The sequence below is a fragment of the Dendrobates tinctorius genome, unplaced genomic scaffold (genome assembly GCF_039654945.1).
Source record: "Dendrobates tinctorius isolate UK_male_01 unplaced genomic scaffold, ASM3965494v1 ptg000016l, whole genome shotgun sequence".
Classification (NCBI taxonomy): Eukaryota; Metazoa; Chordata; class Amphibia; order Anura; family Dendrobatidae; genus Dendrobates; species Dendrobates tinctorius.
In genome coordinates, this window is record NW_027361684.1 from 87,621,062 (window position 1) to 87,639,428 (window position 18,367).

The 18,367-nt window shown below is 40.5% G+C and overlaps 1 protein-coding gene across 4 annotated transcripts in view; it reads right to left on the minus strand.

The window, feature by feature from the left end:
- Positions 1 to 4,666: 4,666 nt before the first annotated feature.
- SYTL5 (synaptotagmin like 5) overlaps positions 4,667 to 18,367 on the minus strand; it is a 378,504-nt gene continuing 364,803 nt past the window's right edge. For 3 of the 4 annotated variants that reach the window (XM_073566026.1, XM_073566027.1, XM_073566025.1), the window contains one exon: positions 4,667 to 9,122. In XM_073566026.1, coding sequence (XP_073422127.1) covers positions 8,965 to 9,122 — 158 coding nt within the window. In that variant the 3' untranslated portion in view covers positions 4,667 to 8,964. The remainder of the gene's footprint in view (positions 9,123 to 18,367) is intronic. The other variant, XR_012228981.1, reaches the window with a different exon arrangement.

Sequence of the window (18,367 nt, forward strand, 5' to 3'; positions counted from 1 at the left end):
GGCCACAGTTTTGTGCATGTCTTATAGTGAGTGGATCTTTCAGGGGTTTCATCTGAAGCACGTCAATCAGAGATTTAGATGGAAACCCCAAAATAACTGCTCTGCGTAGAGTGCCAGATAAATGTGATCCCAAACGTTATGTAAAATGTTCCCAATTAAAGTGTCACGATGTGACTGGCCCTGCGTGACGTGACCCGACGATCGGTCGGTCAGCAAAGCAACTGGACAAACAAGAGGACACCGGGGACACAATTACAACGGTGGGCCCTGCAATAGGGAACGGGGAAAGGGACACCTCCTGCACTCACCTGAGGCTGTGTCCTGGGCTATCCTGACATCCCTATACGGCTTCTTTCAAACCGTTGCCGACCAGGATACCTCAGCCCTCACTTACCCTGCACCTATCCCTCACTAGGGAATTTGTCAGTGCGGACACTGGTCCCACCGCTGCACTAATAAAACACCAGGGGAAGAAAGCAGACAAGGTAAGACAAAACAACACTTAGCTTGCTCTGCTGCAATGCTCCTGGACAGCAGATTTAGCCACTTGATAACCGCATACAACTGAAGCATCACAGAACTCTGCCAGCTCCTGACTCCAGCTTGGTTGGTCTCCAAAAGGCAGTGTATCACCAACAGTGAGCTGCAGCACCAGGTGGCCTTATAAAGGGAGGTGGGAGTGGCACCCACCTGCATAGATAATTAATCACAATGCAGTAACACCAGCGACCACTGGGGGGAAAACCCACCAGCAGACTAACTAAAGTTGTAGTAACACCAGCGGCCACCGGGGGGAAAAACTGACATTAACACCCGATGGCCAGAAAGGAAAAAAGTTTAAATGTGAGCAGCCCAAAACTGACACAGATCCAAAAATGGATCGTGTCAAAAAGCTTCAACTCAATCCACAAAAAAAGCAAATCTCCACTCAGATCTGTCATCTGTTAACAGAAATATAGGGGGCTTCCACATTACTGGTAGTACAAAGGCTATGGAAAGGCAAAATGTTTGTATTTATATATTTATTCAGGCATACATTTATCATCTATCCTGTGTTGCTCTTTATGGGATAACCACTTTAAGCCCAAGTGCCATATGAATGGGCAACACAAACTATATGTTACCTAGTATAGACCTTATGTTACAAATCATGTAAGAAATAGTTGAAGGCAACTTAGTGCTGCAGGTGAGTAGAGAAGCAGGGGTGGACTTACACTACTCAACATAATGAATACAACCCTTTTGAAAAGTAAGATTTTAATCAATATCTCACTGAACAAAAAACAATTTGCAAAATTTTGACAAGACCGAGTTTTATAGAATATTTGTTAACCCATAATATGAAAGTAAGGTTAATAATATAACCTTCCTTCCAAAATATTGTTTTACTCAAATGAGTTGATGCAAAAAATGAATACACCAGACATAAAAACAAGTACATCTAGTTTTTTGTATAACCACAATGATTTTTAAAGACAACACCAAGTCTTTTAGCCATGGATTGAACAAGTTGTCATATTTTAATATCTATCTTTCCCCATTCATCAAAAACGACATTTTTTATAGCCTGGATGTTGAATGAAGAGTGATTCTCAACTTGTCTCCTCGGAATTCCCTGCAGGTGTTGATTGGGTTCATATCAGGAGACATACTTAGCCACTGAATACTTTCTTCCTGTTCTTCTTCAGATATGCAACCTTTGCCATAGATATGTGTTTGGAAATATCGTCTAGTTGGAAAATTGCACAACTACCAATGGCACAGAGTGATGGTAGCATGTTAGCTTTCAATATAGAGCAGTACATCTGTGATACCATTAATGACATATTGCAAAGTCTTCCATTTTTTAAGTCACCAGTTCAAAAAGAATTTATCTTGGTCTCATCTCTCCAGAGTATAGAGTTCCAGTAGCCTTCATATATTTCAGCATGAACCATGACAAATTGTAGGCAGGCTTTCGAGAGAGGCTTCATTCGTAGTCATCACCAATGCATGCCATTCCTCTGCAGTATACACCATATTGTGCCACAGAAAGCACTCACTCAGGTATGGCTTTCTACTTCTTTAGTTACCTGCAGTAAACTTTAATTGCTGTTTATCTTCAAACTTTCTCACTAGAAGACCTCCATGGTTGGCCTGGACATCTCTGTGAGATGGTTGCTGTTTCATATTAGCAAAATTTTTGTATAATTTTTGCTGCAATATTCTGACTGATAAGTAAAGCTTTGATGATCTTCTCGTAGCTTTCACCTTTCTTGAGTAAAAACATTATTTATTTCTCAGGTCTTGTGACATTTCTCTTCCATGTGGTGGATGAAATTAGAAGGGGTTTTCTCTGTTAAGCAACACCTTTTATAGTCAACTGTCTGCTGCACACTTCAATCAACAATTTGTCTTTCCTGTGGTTGAATTCTTTCTAATTAGAATTCTGTAGTCTAAACTTTAACTTTGCTATTAAGGCTTTCATTGGGGTGTACTCCTTTTTTTCAATATGGTCTTGAATTTATTGGTTAGGAAAATGACTTTTTTGGGTGTGCAAAATAACAAATCTTGTGTGTAATATGGTATTCCATAGAAAATGTTAATTATGAAAGCAAACTAACAGCTTCTGACAAATCTGTTGGGGGTGTACTCAATTATGCTGAACACTGTATCATTAATGCAACCTGTGCAGCTGCATAGGGGCCTGAGAGATAAGGGAGCTCATTTAAGCAGGTGCATAATGATAAACTATTGGACTGCAAAGGGCTCTTATATTATTTTCGCCTTTTTCTCTCTGTGTCTGCCCCTGAAGAAAAGAATGTAGTGGGGCTACTTGGTAATGTTCATCAGCTGTGGCCTGCTGACGGCACTGTATAATCCTTTCACATCCATTTACAGACAGGTACATACAGCTCTGGCAAAAATTAAGAGACCACTTCATAGTTTTATACAAATTAGCTTCTCTACATGTCTGACAGCCTTTCCATTCCAGTGTCAGTTGAATTCCAACCAGAGTACACCTCATTCTACTTAATGTGCTTCTGATTAGGTGATCACCTGAACCAAATCTTATTTAATGAAGGAAAGTATAAAAAACCCTGCTGTGGTGTTCACAATCCTCTTACAATAGGACAAGCTGGACGGCAAAACAAGTGCTAGTAATATCCTAAAACGAATAGGAATGAAAAAATAACTTTTAACCATGCCAAAGGAGTTGAAAAGTCTTGAGTGAGAAAAAGAAGAGCTCAATTTTTGTCTTTATTAGCAGAGGGATACAGTGAGCGTCATGTTCCCTCCATCCTTAAAATTTCTAAGATGGCAGTCCATTACAACAAGTACAAGCAGCAGACATTGGGGACAACAAAGCTACAGACCGGAAGAGGGCGAAAACGACTCTCCACTGACCGGGATGACCGTCTTCTTATTCGAATGTCACTCAGCAACCACAGGAAGACATCAAGTGACCTACAAAAGGAATGGCAAATGGCAGCTGGGGTGAAGTGCACGGCAAGAACAGTTTGTAACAGGCTCCTAGAGGCAGGGCTCAAGTCATGTAAAGCTAGAAAAAAATCATTTCATCAATGAGAAGCCAAGGAGAGCCAGGCTGAAGTTTGCCAAAGACCATAAGGATTGGACCATAGAGGACTGGAGTAAGGTAATCTTCTCTGATGAGTCTAATTTTCAGCTTTGCCCAACACCTGGTCATCTAATGGTTAGACGGAGACCTGGAGAGGCGTACAAGCCATAGTGTCTTGCACCCACTGTGAAATCTGGTTGAGAATCGGTGATGATCTGGGGATGCTTCAGCAAGGCTGGAATTGGACAGGTTAATCTTTGGACATATGAATCACACCGCATACAAGGTTATCCTGGAAAAACAGTTGATTCCTTCTGCTCAGGCAATGTTCCCCAACTCTGAGGACTGGTTTTTCCAGCAGGACAATGTGCCAAGTCACACAGCTAGGTCAATCAATATGTGGATGAAGGACCACCACATCAAATCCCTGTCATGGCCGGCCCAATCTCCATGAAAACCTCTGGAATGTAATCAAGAGGAAGATGGATAGTCACAGCATCAAAAAACAGAAGAACTGCTTAAATTTTTGTATCAAGAGTGGCATAAGGTCACCCAAAAGCAGCGTAAAAGACTGGTAGAAAACATGACAAGACACGAGAGCTGTGATTAAAAATCATGCTTATTCCACAAAATATTGATTTCTGAACTATTTCTGAGTTAAAACATTAGTATTGTTGTTTCTAAATAATTATGAACTTGTTTTCTTAGCATTATTTGAGGTCTGCAAGCACTGCATTTTTTTGTTATTTTGACCATTTCTTATTTTCTGACAATAAATACAAAATTTATTGCTTGGAAATTTGAAGACATGTTGTCAGTAGTTTATAGAATAAAAGAGCAACTTACATTTTACTCAAAAATATACCTATAAAGAGAAAAATCAGACAAATTGAAAATTTTGCAGTGGTCTCTTAGTTTTTGCCAGAGCTGTATGCAAATTAAGGGAGGCCAGGACACATGAGCAATATATAATCAGACCCCTCACAGTGTTATTTTTTTTTTTTAAATGAATTCATAAATATTGCAAGTCAATATAGTGGACAAGGAAGCCTCCAAAAATGCATCAAACCACAATACTCTGTACTGCAACAGTAATGGTCATGAAAATACTGGAAAATTGTTTTTATTCATTGAAACCATGTTTACAGGTCAATGACATTTTAATTCATATACATTTTATTTAAATCAAACTTTAGTTTCAGCCAATGTCAAAATTGTCCTGTGAATAGATCCTGTCTTAGAGGACTAAAATTATCAAAATATAGAATGAATGTACAATTCTCTGCCTGAGATTGATATGGCTGTCTAAGCTGCAATTCAAAGAATTAAAGGATTACTACTTCAAACATAGACATATACAGTATTGTGCTACCAAGACGGATACATTGTGCATTGATCTGCAAGAAGCAAATGCATTCTATTAAAATGATGAGATCTTCTAGTTCTATATACAATAAATATACTGTACAGTGAAATTCTTTGACACCTCTTCCTAACAAAATAATATTTTTCATTATGAAATGTTTCTCAATGTTGACTTTAAAGTCATTGGAATATTGGAAAATATCATTATATTTTTATTTTTTGAAAAGGTGACTATTTATATGAAGGGATTTTACAAAATAGCCATTTATGATAAAATAGGAAAAAATATTCTCAATAAAATGGGTGAGACAATATAACAAGCTCACCTATGACAGACGTCTGAGTGGAAAAAAATGGTCATGTTGCAACCAAAGAAATTTTCCATTTTTGATAATGTAAACTGATCTCTGATTGGATGATATGAGCATCAATTACCTTTTTTTCTTTATTTCTGATTCTTTAGGGCTATTATTTGCTGGTGCTTTTCATTTCATCATATATTATTTTCCTAAAATTGTCACTTTAGTTTAACGTATGATACTTTTTTTTTTCTGCTACCAAAGTAAAATTAAAACATTTATTTGGGGGATAAGACCAAAATGCAGTGTCGGATTCACTTATACACTCAATAGGCCTTTGGCTATAGGTGGCCCTGGAATAAAGTTATCTACTAGATGATAAAAGCACAACTGAATATGCTGAACAGTGTATATGCATGTCAATATCAAGTGGATTTATTTATTCCAGTCTATTTTCTAGGTATGCATGTCTCCTTGATTGGTAGAGTCCTATTTGGACACATGCAGGAAGTACTAAAGCTTAAATACTACTCCCAAAGCCACAAGATGAGTTCTGCAATATCTATTTTCTGCATCTCCTTTCCATCGTATCTCCTGGCAGGGCAGTATATACTGAAAGGTCTGAACTCAATCTGTAAACCACAATTATTATTCACTAGATGGTGGCCCAATTCTAACGCATTGGGTATTCTAGAATATGTATGTAGGGAACCTGTCACCCCATTTTTGCCCCATAAGCTGTGGCCACCGCCATCAGGGGCTTATCTACAGCATTCTGTAATGCTGTAGATAAGCCCCCTGATGTAACCTGAAAAACACTGTTAGCGTGGCTGGTCTGGAGTCGGAATCTCCAGGAGTGGACCCTCTGGGCCGTGGGACCGAGGGGCCCCGGGTGAGCTGCCAGGTGGAACACCGGAGGCAGGACTGGAGTACAGCAGGGGACACAGATAGCCAGACTGCGAGGCTGCTGCAGGGAGCACACGAGATCAGGACTGTGAGACTGCAGAGAGAACACGAAGAAGCGAGGCCCAGTGTGCTAGGAAACAACAATCAGGCACCTCCCTCAAGGGGAAGCGGCCTGATATGCCCCTGTCTGGTCTGCCATTGGTCAGGGGGTGCTTCCGGGTCAGGGCATAGCCGAAGCACAAGAAGCAGAGGGGAGACGCGGCCGTGGCCTATGGCGCATGCGCATTGCATGCAGAGACACCGTTGGCCACACGCCTGTCAGCGGTGACCGCCGTGGCTTTTGGGCGGCAAGGGGCTGCGCCGTGGGAGCGATGGCCGGGTGAGTATGCAGAGACGGTGTGGGAGCGGAGGCCGGGTGAGTATGTCGGCACGGCGTGACAAACACGTTAGGTTATACTCACAGGGGGCGGGGGCGGATGAGGTGGGTGTTGCGGTCCGGCGCCTCCCATCTTCATACGATGATGTCCTCCTCCTTGCTCCTCCCTCAGCTCCTGCGCACGTGTACTTCATCTGCCCTGTTGAGGGCAGAGTAAAGTACTGCAGTGCGCAGGCGCCGGGAAAGGTCAGAGAGGTCCAGCGCCTGCGCAGTGCAGTACTCTGCTCTGCGCTCAACAGGGCCTATAAAGTACGCGTGCGCAGGAGCCGAGCGAGAAGCAAGGAGGAGGACGTCATCGTACGAAAATGGGAGGTGCCAGATGGGACGGCGACACCCATCGGACCGGACCGAACGCCGGGGTGAGTATAATCTAACTCTTTTTTCTTATCTTTCAGGTTTCATTGGGGTTATCTACAGCATTACAGAATGCTGTAGATAAGTCCCTGATGGTGGTGGCTGCAGCTGTGACCCGACAGTAGCAGTGGTGTGCGTCGTTCAAATTCCGTGACAATTCGCAGCCGAAATCCCGCGCACGACCAATCAGCGAAGCGGGAGTTCCTTTACAAACAGACAGACAGACAGACAGACAGAATTAGACGATTATATAGTAGATTAGTTCACAACATGAATCAGATGCTGGGACATTACGTCTCATCATTCAAAGTGCCTGGTATGATCCTCCAGCATCGTCTGTTTTCTAGATTACAGGGGCTGGACTTGTGTAGCTGTGTACATTGTATAAAATGGACTTGAATGAGTCTTACAAAATACAAAGCTGTAAAAGTGCTTAAATAGCAATTACAGGCAGCTTACCCATATATTCAAAGGGTAAGATCAGTAGAGTTCAGATAGTTGGGACCAGCACTGATGCCCCAAACAAAATACCACTGTGCAGAAAACAGACACTATACGGTACTTCAAAAATATTTTTACAGAAAATTTGCTGTAGTTTGTGCTCAAGTGGTTCTAATTAGTCACAAATCATCAAAACCTATGTATTTGTAGAATTACCTGTAGCTAGGGTCACAGCTCACAGACCCAACCTATAGCTACCAATATCATCTTTTATAAGTCTATTTGACGTATAGTCATAGAGTTGCCTAATCATGTAACAGTACACAATCAGATGAATCCTATTTGTTATACGCCGTTATTGCTGTGAGTAAATTTGGGGGTGGAGAGATGTAAAATTGAATGGTTTTGCATGCTGTATTATTATATTTAAAGAAATTGTCTAGGTTTGGGCCAAAAAACTGCACTCTCTGTGATTATAAAATCATTGTCCCCTGTATTGCCAGTGCCAGTGGGCAGTAATGTGACCACATGTATGCTATTTGCAAATTAGCAGTCACACGCAAACTAGATGCAATCAGTTTCTTTTCCCTGAAGTGAATTGACAGAAGCTGGACAAGTCTAGTCGTCATGTGACTGCAGGTATACAAAACTGCAGACATTTATCCAAAGTGTGGACAACCCCTGCAAGGAATAGTTGGTATGATCACAACATTTGACGCATAAGCAGAACTCAAAGTATCCTGTGGCATTCAGCAAATATGGTCTTGGCGACATATGTTCTAAACAGTTATATTTCCAATCATAAATACAATTAGATGTGACTGCTACCGATTTGAAACTGGACAGATTTGAACTTGGATGTGGCAAAAGTTGGTAATATATACATATATAATATATGACATTTCTAGGGTTAAAACATATATTTGGATGATACTAACATAAAAAATATAAAAGGTTACTGTCCATTTAAGTACCCTTCAAAGTACAGAATGCTGCATCACAGTCATGTATCTATAAAATTGGCACTACATTAGAGTTCATGCACGGAATCAAGACTTCAAATCACGGTCCCCAGCTCCTATTTTACAGTACTACATGCATGGGAATCTGTCACTTCTGAGGCCAGAATAAAATATGAACAGAGACCTATTGTGTTACTAATTGTGGTTCTTGTTGTACTTCTTCCTGCAAAATAACTATTTTATCTGCTGCTTCTCTGCCAGTCTGCCAGTCCTCTAAAAGTTGAACTCTGTCTTACCCCACCCAATTTTGTGTACATTTTTCATAGGGAGAAAGGTGCGAGTGGTAGTGCGGAGACACCCAGCGCTCATGAATATGGAGAGCTAAGTAGAAGTAGCTCATAATTGATAGGACTAAAAAAGGTGCAACACATAAAGCAGTGCTTAATCAAAACTACCACAAGAAGCCCAGTAAGTGAATAGGCATGAGAATCAGGGTTACTGCCCCTACTTTATGCTGTTCTTAGATGGGGCCGCATACACCTGTTGACAGACTCTATTTAAAAAGCATTACAGTGAAAACAGGTAAGAGATCCTATCAATTATAGCCTGCTCATAATTTTGTGCTTGGATGTCTCATTAGAGCTAAGAACTCTGGTTGGTATTCTTGAATCTGGACATGGTGGATCTCAGCATGAGAGTTCCTTCAACTGAGGTTCCAGGATTGTCCATCATCTTTTGCCACAAATACTTTTCTTCACCCTGAGCATCCATCCAGGCAACATCATTTCCATAACTTGTACCTGTGTAATATAAAATATGATAATTCAGTACCTCAGCAGTATAATGGACACCACAATTTTAGAGTACAAGAAAATTGTGGACTTTTAATGTTCTCAATACCATTGGATATTTCTTAAATTGTACGTAATCTACAAATAAATTTGGGTACCATTTTTCAGCATATTTAAATAGGTTTTCCACTACTTTTTAATTGATGACCTATGCTTAGGATAGGTTATCAATGTCTGGCACCCGGCACGCCAACGATCATCTGCTATCGGTGTCGGCAGTGGTCATTGGCTGAAAGTACTATTGTGGAGCAGGCTGTCTTATGATAGTTGGGCACTACACATCCACCTCTTATTGATTTGACCAGGAGGTGGATGTGTACTTCCAAGCCTTGGAGACTGTGAGAAGACAGAAATAAACACTTGAAATAGATCACTCTTTGTGTAATGACTCTATGTAATATATGAGCTTCAATTTTTGTATTGAAGACCTGAAATAAATGAACTATTTGATGATATTCTAATTTTGTGAGAAGCACTTGTATGAGTGTAGCCCGATTCCCATGGACTGACAGAAATGAGAAGATTGAGAAATTACCTTCCAGCAGGATGACAATTTCAATGAAAGATGGTCCTGCAAAGTATTGACTCGGGGTGGGATAAATACAAATGCACGTCACAATTTTCATATTTACATTTTTTAAATTGTTAGAAATCCATGTATCATTTCCTTTACGATTCACAAATACTTGCTACACTGTGTTGGTATACACATAAAATTCAGATAAAAAGCATTTAAGTTTATGGGTGTAAAGTGAAAAAACGCGGAAAAGTTCACGGGGGATGAGTACTTTTGAATAATTTTTCAAGACACTGCAACTGATGAATTTTAGGTATCAGTACCTCCTTTTAGTCTACTACAGTAAATGACTGCTATGGCACACATCACTTTAGCTGGAAGTAGCATTTAGTTTGTCTTATTACGCTGTTGTTTTGCTGTTGTTTGTATTTCTCATTATATTCAGTCAGTGCACCGCACTATACACTCACTGGCCACTTTATTAGGTACACCTGTCCAACTGTGTGTTAAGACTTAATTTCTAATCAGCCAATCACATGGCGGCAACTCAGTGCATTTAGGCATGTAGACATGGTCAAGACAATCTCCTGCAGTTCAAACCGAGCATCAGTATGGGGAAGAAAGGTGATTTGAGTGCCTTTGAACGTGGCATGATTGTTGGTGCCAGAAGGGCTGGTCTGAGAATTTCAGAAACTGCTGATCTACTGGGATTTTCACGCACAACCATCTCTAGGGTTTACAGAGAATGGTCCGAAAAAGAAAAAAAATCCAGTGAGCGGCAGTTCTGTGGCCGGAAATGCCATGTTGATGCCAGAGGTCAGAGGAGAATGGGCAGACTGGTTCGAGCTGATAGAAAGGCAACAGTGACTCAAATTGCCACCCGTTACAACCAAGGTAGGCAGAAGAGCATCTCTGAACGCACAGTGCGTCGAACTTTGAGGCAGATGGGCTACAGCAGCAGAAGACCACACTGGGTACCACTCCTCTCAGCTAAGAACAGGAAACTGAGGCTAAAATTTGCACAAGCTCATCGAAATTGAGCTTGTAGAAGATTGGAAAAACGTTGCCTGGTCTGATGAGTCTCGATTTCTGCTGCGACATTCGGATGGTAGGGTCAGAATTTGGCGTAAACAACATGAAAGCATGGATCCATCCTGCCTTGTATCAACGGTTCAGGCTGGTGGTGGTGGTGTCATGGTGTGGGGAATTTTTTCTGGGCACTCTTTGGGCCCCTTGGTACCAATTGAGCATCGTTGCAACGCCACAGCCTACCTGAGTATTGTTGCTGACCATGTCCATCCCTTTATGACCACAATGTACCCAACATCTGATGGCTACTTTCAGCAGGATAATGCGCCATGTCATAAAGCTCGAATCATCTCAGATTGGTTTCTTGAACATGACAATGAGTTCACTGTACTCAAATGGCCTCCTCAGTCACCAGATCTCAATCCAATAGAGCATCTTTGGGATGTGGTGGAACGGGAGATTCGCATCAGGGATGTGCAGCCGACAAATCTGCGCCAACTGTGTGATGCCATCATGTCAATATGGTCCAAAATCTCTGAGGAATGCTTCCAGCACCTTGTTGAATCTCTGCCACGAAGAATTGAGGCAGTTCTGAAGGCAAAAGGGGGTCCAACCCCTTACTAGCATGGTGTACCTAATAAAGTGGCCAGTGAGTGTATATTGTTGAGCAATAATTTTATTTTCTGAGATCATCTTTACATTTGTAATGATGATGAATGATAAAAGGCAGCAAGAGAGCTTTGAGCAGAAAATCTATGTACACACCTCCCAATACACATTAAAAAGTAATAAACTTTTCAATTACCGTATTTTTTATATTTTTAGGTCCTATAATTGCCTCTGCCTGCAAGTCAGTGGTGGACCGGATTCTGACACACCCACCAATTGCTCAAAAGAACGGGAGAATGAAAGCAAAAAATGGAGTATGAATTATTTAGAAAGCCTACGACTTTTAATTGAATCTATACTCCTCCCCTGTTGATCCGTAGTCAATTAAAGGGTCTAAAATATATATATAACATCAGTAAAAAGTTACTATTTCAATTATTTGACTTCTTATTTTACAGGGAAATAGTTTGGACACATAATTGGCCATTTTTTGCTCTAAATGCTTGACATAAATAATTCTAAAAAAAAAAAGAAAAATCAGAGTTACTTAAACCTCCAGCGTCATATATCCAGTCTTTGTTGACTACAGCAGTTTCATGATTACAGCATGTGATTGCTGCAGCCAATCTCTGAGCTCAGTGGTGGTTACATCAAGATCACAGCCGAGACCAGCAATAATAAAAAAAAAAAGTTTAAGTTATTCTATGATCCCTGAACTTTTGCTTCTTAATAAGCAGATTGAAAATGTATTACAATAAAGGGGGCTGTTGGTTGGCTGATCAACATGAATCAGCTGTTATGTGGTGACAATACAACACTATCGAAATATAGCATTTTCTATTATACTGGTCTTTAGCTCTTTTCTATAATGTTTTCAGTGTTATTTAAAGGAGTTGTCCAGGTTCATCACGAACATCACGGTATGTGACTGACTGCAGACTTGTGAAACCTCACATCATGCACAGCGCTCGCTCTGAGGATTCTCCGGGGTCAAAGGTGAAACCAAGCGATATATATACACTTTCGGCCACATTCCAACTGGACATGCGCGGTCATACTCATATAATTGAATTGAGCAAAGCCTCACATGTCTAGTCAGAATGTGGCCTTGTATTATGCTTATCACATACTTGTGGTCACATGATTGTTCAGTCTCGCTGCCGGCACTGGAGGATCAGACTTTTGTGATAAACTAGGACAAACCCTTTAATAAAAAGATATTATGCAAAAAATGTATTTGACCAAAATGAAAACTATTCAGATTGATTGGGATATAGACTAAGAAAGATAGCTGGAATCTATTAGTTTGGAATTTCTGCTGTGTCTTTTCCATAAAAGTAAAACATCTTACACTACAACTGCAGTATATGAGACAGATTATCCGGTAGACTGAAACGTAATTTAAAGTATTAAGTAATCCAATAAAAAGAACTAGCTAAGCAGCATAAAGAACTACTGCTTACCCTCTGCTTGCCATCTATCATAGCTTTATTGAGAGGTAGCTGTTTGCTATTCCTATGTGGCGCCCTTCTTATCATACAATTGCTCATTAATTATTCATGTTCCATTCTCTATTGTAGTAAAGAGAGGAGAAATATCTGACAGAGAAGAGCTACCACTGATTCAGAAGAGAGTAGCTAACTTAAATTATTGCAACTTATCTATTCTAGTCAAAATCCCTACGGGTTTCTTCATTCGTTGCTGCCATGATTCAACAAACGCTTAAAAGCTTATGATCAAATTATTTATTGGTTTTTATAATGTAACAATATTTTCACTTCTTTGCATATTTGCTCCAGCTGCATATTTTGTAGTTCTTTTCTTAGCTTGTGATTTTTATTAAATTTATTTAAAGGGATTTTGGTAACAGGTTTTTGCTACATCATCTGACAGCAGCATGATGTAGTGGCAGACAACCTGATTGCAGTGATGTATCATTTACTTTACTAGTTGCTGCATTCTGATTAATCACTGTTTATCTGCGGAAGATCTAGCAGTGCTCTGAACACTGAGCTCTGTATAAACCTGCCCATACCACTGATTCGCCAATTTCTTCTTACATACAGTGCGCACAGAAAGCTGTCAATCAGTGCGCGAGGTGGGGACATGGACATGTCATGAATATGAAGGGCTACATGGCAGCAGGTTTACTAGCCCTCTAGTGATTATCTCCCGCCGTTTATGATTTTATCAAAACTATAGCAAGCAGCCCACTGAGTGACAGAATCAGGGTCTCTGCTTCTACATTATGCTACTCTCAGATTAGATGAAAGATTTTCTTTCATAAAAATTATGCCTTAGTAAACATAATGCAACACAAAATGAAATATATTTGAGCCAGTTAGGGAAATTCAATTCAACTTCATTCATTGAAAATGTTACATCAGCTTTGTGGGAAACCACTAGAGAGTGTTCATTGCCTCAGAAAGAATGAGATTTATTTCAGTAAGGTCCACTGAAAGTGAACCTCTACATTCTGAATGAGTTTCTGTATGGGAGTAGATATACATTTATAATTATCCATTTTTCATTACTGCATTATTTAGCTGGATCAATGATTGAATATAGAGGCATAAGGAGTGCTAAAGGCACTATGATGTATCTCAAGCTCTTTTCCAAAGAAACACCATGTACATAAGGTCAGCATAAGTGTTACTACTGTAAAGTACTCCTCTAATGTAAAGTAAATCCTTAGGGTGTGCAGTTTTAGGATTCACAGAGTGTGACTGCAGACTTGTAGCTTAAGGTTGGACAACCCCTTTAAGTAGTACTTAAAGAAGTTTTCCACTACTAATTTAACCCCCTTTCATTTGTCCTAACTCTTCCTAACTAACACTTTTCTAAGGCACTTCTATTACCTGCCCTGCTCCTGTAAGCTCATCTCTCTGTGGCTCATTTATCTTGATCCTGGCTCTGTTACTTCTGATGTGATAATCGGAATCGTCACTAGTGGGGGCAAGGCTGCATCTCAGATCAGACTTCACTCACCTCTCTTCTTGGATGCTGCTTTGAAGTGCCGTCCTTTCAGGTGACAAGCATTGTGATATGCTTTCTAATGATCAGCAGTGCACAAATCAGTGCTGCTTGTTATTAGAAAGTATATTACAGGGCTTGTCCGCTGAAGGCACGGCACTTTAAAACATCAGCACCACACATGACTGAGCTTACATCAGGCTTCACTCTCCTCTCTCTGAATGCTGCTTTGAAGTGCTGGACCTTCAGCTGATAGATATGCTTTCTAATGATCAGCACATAGCAGCACTTTAAAGCTGAACAGATGGCATTTCAAAGCAGGATTCAAGCAGAGAGGAGAGTTTGATCTAATCCATACTCCTCAGACTGCTGTCACTTACCGAGACATAGCCTCGCCCTCATCAGTGACATGCCCTGCTCTGTTTGTTAGATTCCAATACCCAGATTGAAAGTAGCAGAGCCAGAATCACAACAGAAGGATATTTGACCTGCACAGAGATGAGCTTAAAGGAGCAGGGCAGGTAAAAGAAAAGTATCTTAGAAAAGTGTTAGGAAGAGCTAAGACAAATGAAAGGGGGTTAAATTACTAGTGGAAATCCTCTTTAATAGTGGCATAATATCTACAAAAGTATAGGAAAGATATACATAATTTAAGTCAAAGACATAGTTAAAAGATCCTTGACCCTAACATAAAATGTATAACAGGGTCCTCCATCTGCCCTGTGCCATTTATAATATCAGGTATGCTGTTTATAATACATTGAGCCCCCTCAGGCACCAGAGACTGGGTTTATCTTCTATGCTATAACACTAACTTAAAGGGAGTCTGTTATCCCCTTAATACCTTTTAAGAAAACAATATAATGCTATATAAATACGGAAGAGAAAATTTCCAACATGCACACATTTTACAAAACACCAGTCTTTATTTTCCAGAGTGCCATTCCAATACTGCTGACTCACCATAAATATCCAATGCATAAAAGAGGTGGACAGGCACATCCAATAATAAAAAATCATCAAGCTTCATTCCAAAAACATATCTTTAAAAATCCATACTGCACCCTTACTCATAGAGCATCATATATAATGCGATAGAGAACATAGCCCCACGTAGCATGTGCCCACGATCCGGAATTATCTATATGCCCACAATCCGGAAGTATGTATGTAGAGTTGTGGCCAAAACTATTGACACCACTGCAATTCTGTCAGATAATGCTCAGTTTCTTCCTGAAAATGATTGCAAACACAAATTCTTTGGTATTATTATCTTCATTTAATTTGTCTTAAATGAAAAAACACAAAAGAGAATGAAGCAAAAAGCAAAACATTGATCATTTCACACAAAACTCCAAAAATCGGCCAGACAAAAATATTGGCACCCTCAGCCTAATACTTGGTTGCACAACCTTTAGCCAAAATAACTGCGACCAACCGCTTCTGGTAACCATCAATGAGTTTCTTACAATGCTCTGCTGGAATTTTAGACCATTCTTCTTTGGCAAACTGCTCCAGGTCCCTGATATTTGAAGGGTGCCTTCTCCAAACTGCCATTTTTAGATCTCTCCACAGGTGTTCTATGGGATTCAGGTCTGGACTCATTGCTGGCCACCTTAGAAGTCTCCAGTGCTTTCTCTCAAACCATTTTCTAGTGCTTTTCTAAGTGTGTTTTGGGTCATTGTCCTGCTGGAAGACCCATGACCTCTGAGGGAGACCCAGCTTTCTCACACTGGGCCCTACATTATGCTGCAAAATTTGTTGGTGGTCTTCTGACTTCATAATGCTATGCACACGATCAAGCAGTCCAGTGCCGGAGGCAGCAAAGCAACCCCAAAACATCAGGGATCCTCCGCCATGTTTGACTATAGGGACCGTGTTCTTTTCTTTGAATGCCTCTTTTTTCTCCTGTAAACTCTATGTTGATGCCTTTGCCCAAAAAGCTCTACTTTTGTCTCATCTGAACAGAGAACATTCTTCCAAAACGTTTTAGGCTTTTTCAGGTAAGTTTTGGCAAACTCCAGCCTGGCTTTTTTATGTCTTGGGGTAAGAAGTGGGGTCTTCCTGGGTCTCCTACCATACAGTCCATTTTCATTCAGACGCCGACGGATAGTGCGGGTTGACACTGTTGTACCCTCGGACTGCAGGGCAGCTTGAAATTGTTTGGATGTTAGTCGAGGTTCTTTATCCAACATCCACACAATCTTGCTTTGAAATCTCTTGTCAATTTTTCTTTTCCGTCCACATCTAGGGAGGTTAGCCACAGTGCCATGGGCTTTAAACTTCTTGATGACACTGCGCACGGTAGACACAGGAACATCAGGTCTTTGGAGATGGACTTGTAGCCTTGAGATTGCTCATGCTTCCTCACAATTTGGTTTCTCAAGTCCTCAGACAGTTCTTTGGTCTTCTTTCTTTTCTCCATGCTCAATGTGATACACACAAGGACACAGGACAGAGGTTGAGTCAACTTTAATCCATGTCAACTGGCTGCAAGTGTGATTTAGTTATTGCCAACACCTATTAGGTGCCACAGGTAAGTTACAGGTGCTGTTAATTACACAAATTAGAGAAGCATCACATGATTTTTCGAACAGTGCCAATACTTTTGTCCACCCTCTTTTTTATGCTTGGTGTGGAATTATATCCAATTTGGCTTTAGGACAATTCTTTTTGTGTTTTGTCATTTAAGACAAATTAAATGAAGATAATAATACCAAAGAATTTGTGTTTGCAATCATTTTCAGGAAGAAACTGAGTATTATCTGACAGAATTGCAGGGGTGTCAATACTTTTGGCCACAACTGCAAAGTACTACATCTGGGCAATAAAAATGAAAAAAGCATATATAGAATGGGAGGAATAGGGCTAAGTGACAGCACATGTGAAAAAGACTTGGGTATACTAATAGATCACAGACTGAATATGAGTCAACAGAGTGATGCAGCAGCAAAAAAGGCAAATGCAATTCTAGGATGTATTAACAGAAGCATACAGTCTAGATCACGTGAAGTCATTATTTCCCTCTACTCCTCTTTGGTCAGACCTCATCTGGAATATTGTGTCCAGTTTTGGGCACCACATTTTAAAAAAGACATCAACAAACTGGAGCAAGTTCAGAAAAGAGCGACCAGAATGGTGACCGGTCTGCAAACCCTGTCTTATGAGGAAAGGTTGCAGGATTTGGGAATGTTTAGTTTGCAAAAGAGAAGACTGAGAGGAGACTTAATAGCTGTCTACAAATATCTAAAGGGCTGTCACATTGTAGAAGGATCAACTTTATTCTCATTTGCACAAGGAAAGACTAGAAGCAATGGGATGAAACTGAATGGGAGGAGACACAGATTAGGCTGGTTTCACATTTGCGTTTTTTAGCGCTGGAAAAAAACGCATACGTGCGCATGCGATTTTTCCCCTATATTTAACATGGGTGCGCATACCTGCGCACTTGTAAGCGCATGTATGCGATTTTCATGCGCTGCGTTTTTTTGGGGTGTGCGTTGGTATTTTCCAGACGCTGCATGTTGCATTTTTTGGCCCTTGAAAAAATCGCATGCGCACGTATGCGCACGTTTTGCGCTAAAAATGGCCATTATAGCCTATGGATGCGCATACGTGCGCACTGGCATGCGCAGGTATGCGCTTTTTTAGCGCAGCGTTTTTTGGGTGGTGTCCACTTTTTATCCTAGTTAGAATCTTCTAAAGTCCAAAAAAAAAAGGCTATATAAAGGAGGTGCCTGCCAAAACTCTGCCACTACTACACTAGACAGATTGAAGAGCAGACATTCAACCAAGAACCCATTATATCAGCGAAGAATGTGAGTATATTACATTATATGCCTGTCCTTTTAAATTATGTATGTACTAATGATTTTTATTATTTTTACATGCAGTATGTCTTCAGAATCGGAGTATTCCCCATCGCGGCAGGAATTGGCGCAAGCAGACCGTGAGGTGATTATTTTCGTGCATCTGGTAAGTATATCTGCTGCTTCTCCAAATCTCTTACGTTTTTTTCAACTTTCAGACATCGTCATCATCATCTGCGGACGGGAATAGTGAGGGC